The sequence below is a fragment of the Pseudochaenichthys georgianus genome, chromosome 20, assembly GCF_902827115.2.
Source record: "Pseudochaenichthys georgianus chromosome 20, fPseGeo1.2, whole genome shotgun sequence".
Lineage (NCBI taxonomy): Eukaryota > Metazoa > Chordata > Actinopteri > Perciformes > Channichthyidae > Pseudochaenichthys > Pseudochaenichthys georgianus.
The window spans coordinates 87,856-95,079 of record NC_047522.1 but is presented as its reverse complement, the minus strand read 5'-3'; the positions used below and the strand labels follow the sequence as shown (position 1 = coordinate 95,079).

The window sequence follows — 7,224 nt, the reverse complement described above, 5'->3', positions numbered from 1 at the left end:
TTTTTCTCTGTCAATTCTTCTTTAAAAAACTGAACTCTGATGTAGGTTTTTAATAAGTATTTTAATGTATATTATTTCCCTTAAACCTGCACAACACTGATGGCCGATCTGCTACTCAACAGCTTGAATCTGGTGCAGTGTATGCTTGTTGTTTGTTGTCAAATGAGTGAGATACTAAAGTCTACTCTTGCAGTAATGAAGCAGTGACGGCACAATGCAAACTTCCTCTCACTTTCTGTGTCCGTCACAAAGGACTAAGGTCTCGTCTCGGTTTCAGGATGAGTCGCAGGGCAGCTTAGGAGGGATTTGTCTGGACACAATCAGCCCATGTGAACAGCCCTGTGCTGCATGCTCTCCTATTCATATGCTTTTCCATTCTTCTCATGCGGGGCTCACTAATCCGGGCAAACCCTATTAACTGGCCCTCCGGTAGACAGGAAGACACATACACAGGTGGTATTTAAATGACCGCGTTTTGCACGAGCACTTGTTTATAAAAATACAAGTGTGTGAGGGGTTTGTCCGTACATGTTTACTTTATCTGACCTCAAAAAAGAAACTGCATTGATATGAAACTCAAATGGCTCTGGAAGTCAGTGATACTTAAAGTTGGGATACGTTTTCAGATCAATAGATTTTAATAGTTTTGAATCCAAAAATGAACAATTTATTTCAAATCCTGAATTGCTCATCTAAGAATTCCAATTTCTCTTGATTCGTCTTTCATATTTAGTTTAGGTGCAGAGTTTCGGGCATGCCAATACATTAATGGACATTGTGCTTTTCATGGTTATTTGATCCGCGTTAAGATGGTGAAAATCTGTTTGATAAATGTCCTAATTCTTACTAATATTCTTTTTGGCTTTGTTTTTGTTTTGTTTGTCTACCCTCCCTCCAAAATGTAAAGCGTCTTTGGGTTCAAGAAAAGCGCTATCGAAATACAAATAACTATTATATTCTTCTTCTTGTATGGGACACATTTCGGGTGAAACCACTAGAGGGAGACACACTTTCTGAGCATGCAGAGTGCGTGTCAGCCAGAGAAGAAAACCACTGATGCAAACTGCAGCAGGTGAAGGAGGTTTGCTCGGAAGCAATCTGACCTGGAAAACATTTTGAGTTTTACTGCAAAAATCAAGCTCAACAAGGTGAGTTTGTCTCTCAGGGGAATCATTGCTCCAATTGAGGCTTCTGCGCAGGACAACTTCAATGATATCGGCTTCTTACTTTATGCCCAATAAAGAGTTTGAATCTAAAAGTTAAATTATGGAGAGGCTAGATGCCACTTTGTGTAAAAGGTAAACGCCCAGTAGCATTTTAAATTCAGGGTGATTTTGCATTTTACACGCAGGCTTCACTTCATGTCAAAATGTGGGTTCATTGTCACTTAATTATGGATTTGGCAGCACAGCTTTTCTTGTTTGATATCAGCTTAAACTGACAACTCTTTAGTTCCTCTGTCTTTCTGACAAATCTTGGTGGCAAAATCACTTTTTTCACGAGAGCTTTCACTATCTTATCACATTGTAATATATCCGCCATTTAAATTGACTGCATGAATACAAACTATAAATACAAGATGTACAAAAGCAATGTTTGTTGTTGATTCTTACATTGGGTTTTTGTTTGCGAGACATCTTGAGCTCAGGAGAACTTGATGGCTCCATGTTTGAGGTGTGAATGTCCTGCCCAACAACGACACTTAGCAGCTTGTAATCGCCAGAAAACCCACAAATGGTGTTGAATGGCCCCCGTAATTCCTCACATGCTAAGCAGCTTCTCGGGGAAGGACCCGTCTTCAGCCTGCCGGTGGGGGTTCCTTCTAATCCAACTTGTTTTCACTGTCTTGCTGGGAAGAAAGCGTCTGCACATTAGCACTACGTTAATATGAACAAAGGACATGCATTCCCGAAACTTAGTCTTTCAACGCTGAATGGCGGCTTGCATAGTCACAAGGAGACCCTACTGTGCGTAAAACACCCCCAAATGTTGCGCACTCACCAAAATGTCTCCAAATTATATATTCTGAGGCAGATGCAAATTGGAACATTTTCTTCCGAAATGTGATAGCTTGTTGAGGAGTTTACATTTCGCTTGGAATAAGGCTCAACTCCTTCAATAAAAGCATGACCTTTGTTTCCTTTTTTTTTAAATTAACTTTCATTCTTTCCCTCACAATATCATTGACTCAAGAATTTCAGAGACTAGTTATTGGCTGTGCCCTTTTTAAAATGGATGATTCTCAATCATGTAAATCACCATAATCTTAATGTTTTAGTGTTTGTATATTAGCCATTCGTTATGTATATTGCTCACCAAAAATTGTTGATTGCATGTAAGCTTCAATCGAAATTACCCCTCTTTCTTGTACCCCACCCCCCACACGCTTTAGCTTTCGCCTCTGAGCGAAGTGTCCCGACTCTCGAGAAAAGTATTTTTAATACAGCCATTATATGTAGATGACATGTTCTGCAGATGTAATTGAGTTATTCAAATAATGATACTGTTTTATTTTTATTGTATTGCTATCTATCTATATACATATTGTTTACAGTGTTCTTGATATAGTTCGCTATCTGTGTACTTTTTTTTTAGATTTTTTGTTTGATATTTGATATGCACCATGCCATCAAGTCAAATTCCCCGTACGTGTGAACCTAGCTGGTAATAAACCCGTTTCTGATTCTGATGCCCTTATCTTTGGAATTGTTATAAGTCAATGTAATTGTTTGTTTGAAGTTGCCTCCTCCAAATACGCACGTAATACTTTTAGGCCTTGGCGCGTAAATCTCCTGATTCCAAAGCAAACTGAATCCCTGGGTTGTAAGTGGCATGTTGATATTATCATAAGGGTTATTTACAGGTTTACTGTCTTTCTGTCGCCCCTCCTCGTACACAGACCCTCCCCAGCCCCCCGGCGCGATCACTCATTCTGCTCTCAGATAACGCGTCATTCTCCTCTCGATTACGCAGCGGGATTTACATGAAACTGTTAATTGTTTGCTCTTCAAATAGTCAGCCTGGAGCCGGCAGTCTGCCAGAAGTTAAGGACCGACTCTTTGACCTCCCTCCCCCCCGAGCTCCTGTCCAAACGTGCGGGCCGGTCTTCACCCCCCGGCTGTGCATCAGCATGACAAAGCACTGGCCGGAGCCGACCATCTCGGCACCAGCCGCCCTGTCCCACTATGGAGAGCATCACGACCATCACCTTGACTTCCACAGAGATGCGCAGCACAGTTGTCCTCCTCACAGCGGAGTAGCGCGGAGCTCTGCAGCCCAGCATTGGCCTCACCACCTGGCTCACATGGTGCCTCAGCAGCGCCTGGAGAAACCCACCGCGCGTCCTGAACACATCACCAGCACCACAGCCTTCATGGATACACCCGCACCGCCGGGCTCTGATTACCCGAATCAACAAGATGCCAACTTTAAACGGGAGACTATTTCCCAGGAGACGTGGAACGGTAACCGGGAGACGAGCAGCACCAGCGGGGCGAAGAAGAAGAACTATCAGCGGTATCCAAAGCCTCCGTACTCCTACCTCGCTATGATTGCTATGGTCATCCAAAGGTCGCCGGAGAGGAAGCTTACGTTATCTGAGGTAAGATTACACTTAGTTTAATTTCGTAAATGCTTGAATCCCGTTCGCTATTTGAGCTATTTTGGTAAAAAATGGCACATGGGGAGTTTTTACGCACAGTGCTACTCATGATGTTTACTTTAAACCAGCAGTATATCTCACAGGAATGACTCTGTAGTGACATTCTAGCAGGAGACTAACAATAATCAGAGAATTACTTTCACTTTCTACTAAATATATCAATAACACAAACTGATAATGGGTTTCTAGAGTGACACTAAACAGCAGCCTGTTGGTGACACTTCAGTGACCGGCACCCTGACCATTCCTGATTTGATTTGATAAGGCGGGACTGCAGTGAAACCAGACACTGATCTGTATCAGAGAAGGGATAACATGGTGATATCACTTGCATTGTAAAGCCACATTTCCGTTGTTAAACTAATAAAGTTTTGCCAATACAACTTTCATTATTATAGTGATTTCTACCTCCTGGCTTTTATTAATTAACAGCTTTAAACTGAAGCATTAACTTAATGCAAGTCAGTTAAAGTAACTTATCAACTCTGAAGTCACCACATCAATGTGTTTACATATCATTGCATACCCAAAGTGAAATGAAGCTTCTTCTCCAGGCGGCCATTCTGATGTTTTGTGTTGTTTCCAGATCCTGAAGGAGATCAGCACCCTCTTCCCATTCTTCAAAGGAAACTATAAGGGCTGGCGGGACTCTGTGCGCCACAACCTCTCCTCCTATGACTGCTTTGTGAAGGTTGTTGAAATTATCACACGATTGAACCCTTGTTAAATTAAAAATACACATTTCAATCCATCCAGATTGTTTTGGTGTGAGATTTTGAGTGTTCTAATACGACTTGTCTGCTTTTTCTCAAATCTGTGAAACTAGTTCAAACTGTGCTTAACCATACACGTATAGAACTCACACACAACGTGCCTTTTCAGAAAAGCATGGTCCACATACTGAAGATGATCCACAGACTTTGTTTTAAACGGTTTCATCTTTGAACTATTTACTTGATACCAAAAGCACGACTGCCTGTGAGCCTCTTCACATCTCTCCTCCTGTGCAGTGATGCAGCTGTAGTTTGGTAGAAAGAAAATAGTTCCTAGAGTAGGGAACGGATTGAAACAAGATCTGTTTCATTTTGAAGTCATGAGACGTGGTTGCAGGTTTCAAGCTGTACTTTCTAGTTCCATTGTTTGACGTATTTTTCAGCTGAAATCACCAACAATCTGTAACTTGCACCAAAACAATCTAAATTCACGAGTAGCATTACATATAAAAGGGATAATATGTTTGATTGAACTGGCCTTTTAACATTTGCATCGCACTATCTCTTCTAGAAATATGCTCGAGGGGTTTTTGATTGAACCTTGTAACCAGTGTTGGGCCTATCCTCTGTTATTGTGATGGTTAACAGTAAAACTGGGTCCGTCCGGTCCGACTAGGTCTTCAGGCCAAGTGCTCATCTCACTGTCTCCCCCCCTCTCCACCTGTAGGTGCTGAAAGACCCCGGGAAGCCTCAGGGAAAAGGTAACTTCTGGGCCGTGGAGCTGAGCCGGGTCCCTCTGGAGCTCCTGAAGAGGCAGAACACGGCGGTGTCTCGGCAGGATGAGACCATCTTCGCCCAGGACCTCGCCCCCTACATCCTGCAGGGGCACAAGGTTGAATCTGAGCCTCCTGCAGCTCCTCCTCCTCCACTTCCACCCGTCACCCACCTCCCCATTGTGCGCTCGAGAAACCCCTCCCCACCTCAGGAAGATCTGTTCCGCCCTAAACTGGACTCGTCCTTCGCCATCGACTCTCTGCTGCACAGCCTGCGTCCCCCGAGCGCCTCCGATGTGGACGTGTCCTCCAGGGACTGCTGGGGGAGGGGGGAGCGCCCTCGATCCCCTCGCCCTCGCTACGCCTCCTCCGCCCGCAGCGCCTCGGCGTCCTCCGCCAGCCCCGCCTCCACCTCCTCGTCGGATGAGGACTGGAAAGGGTTGTCTGGGAAACGTGTTCCTTTGGACGGAGAGGCCGGGTCCGACGGGTACGAGGACTACAGACCCCCTGTGCACAAATCAGCTCGACGAGACACCTCTGCACCCCCATGGGAACTCCCTACGTCCTACGCTAAATATGCCCCCCCTAATGCCGTGGCCCCCCCCAGCATGCGGTTCAACGGAGGCCCTCTGATGCCCCTGCATGGCGGACTTCCTCTATACGGCTATGGCAGCTCTCCTGTAGCCCCGGGTCACTTTTTAGGGCACGCCTACTGGCCTTTACTCCCCAGTGGAAGGGTTTCTGCCCAAACCGCCCCCCTCCTTATGGACCTGGACCACATGTTGCAATCAGTGCCGCCCAATAAGAGTGTGTTTGACGTGTTGGTGCCGACCAATCAGAACTCACACCACCAACCCCCCAGTCAGTACACCCTGCAGAGCGGCCCCCACCTGAACAGGTACCCTCAGTACTGACTGGAACTGACTATTGGTGCAGGACTGGAAGATAAACCACACAGGAAATACACTTCTGATGCAAACTCTCCTGAATCAGCATCAATCACCTCCAGGACAAGACATGTTGACATATGAGCTACCTCGTGTTTTTAAATGGATTAAAAGTCTGCGTTTTATTTTTTTATGTTGCTATTTCTCCTTATTGTTCGTCAGTGTGTGGAGTATTACGTGGTTTCTTTGTGCCACAAACAGCTATACAACCGAACAGATCTACCTCAGACTCACTGCAATACCAATCTAAGTTGCATTGTTTTTTTATTGGCATGATTTTTTTTTTATACATGAATTACTTGTGTATGTTGTCTACCTCGACGCTGCTGGATCTAATCTTGAATTTAAAGTCAAAAGTTTGAAATAACTGTTTTGTCAGGGTGCGAACACTCACTTGTTCAGATTACCAAGATGTTTGTCCTCGTCTGGACCGTCTCAGTTCGGCCGTATAATTGTCTTATTCCATTTGAGTTTGATTGGTTTACAAAAACAATCTTAACCGACAAAATTGACAACATTTTAAATTGTAGTCATTCTGTGAAAATACTGCGAGGACAAACACGACACGACCTCCAGTCTCTCCCTCAGGTGTCCTGTGGACTTTGCACTGCCTGTTCTTTGCACTATTTCAATGTCATGATGATCGTCTTCCAAATGGAATTGCTTGTAAATATGTGCCTCCCTCGACGGCTGAATGTTCTGTTTTTATAGCCGTTTTTCCTGTGGTCTTGTTAAAGGTTTGTACAGTATGAGCTGAAGGGAAAACAGCTCAACGTATTATAAGGAGGAAGTGGAGTGGAACAGGGTACGCAATAAAATGCTGTTTATTTTAACTCTGCTGCTCAGTGTCGTTTGTGGCAATGACTAAAGTCAAACTGCAGCTCGGTCTCTACGGCGTCCATGTTGGATTGACTTTATCATTTATGTGTTAGTTTCAGCACGTTGGTTCAGATGCCGTTTAGGGCGGCTCGGTTTATTTGCTGACAGCTGGACTCTAGCAGTGTTGCACCATTTCACTAATGGCAGTCTCTTTAAGTCTCGATCTTTAATATTCAATGATTATTGGCTTTGGTTCTTCGCTGCAACGATGGAGCAACTCATTTTAAAGCAATTGTTCATGCAAAAGTATA

General features: G+C 44.3%; 1 protein-coding gene across 2 annotated transcripts; it reads left to right on the top strand.

Moving 5' to 3' along the window:
• The first annotated feature begins 1,011 nt into the window (after positions 1–1,011).
• On the top strand, positions 1,012–6,908 carry foxh1 (forkhead box H1). 2 transcript variants are annotated; one of them, XM_034108918.1, is made up of 4 exons: positions 1,012–1,148; positions 3,020–3,601; positions 4,248–4,352; positions 5,102–6,908. In XM_034108918.1, exons 2-4 carry the CDS (start codon positions 3,131–3,133, stop codon positions 6,059–6,061), a joined length of 1,536 nt encoding a protein of 511 aa, XP_033964809.1. In that variant the 5' UTR covers positions 1,012–1,148; positions 3,020–3,130; the 3' UTR covers positions 6,062–6,908. The 2 variants fall into 2 exon arrangements, with proteins under 2 accessions (XP_033964809.1, XP_033964808.1); XM_034108917.1 differs by having other exon boundaries at positions 3,016–3,601.
• Positions 6,909–7,224: the final 316 nt, after the last annotated feature.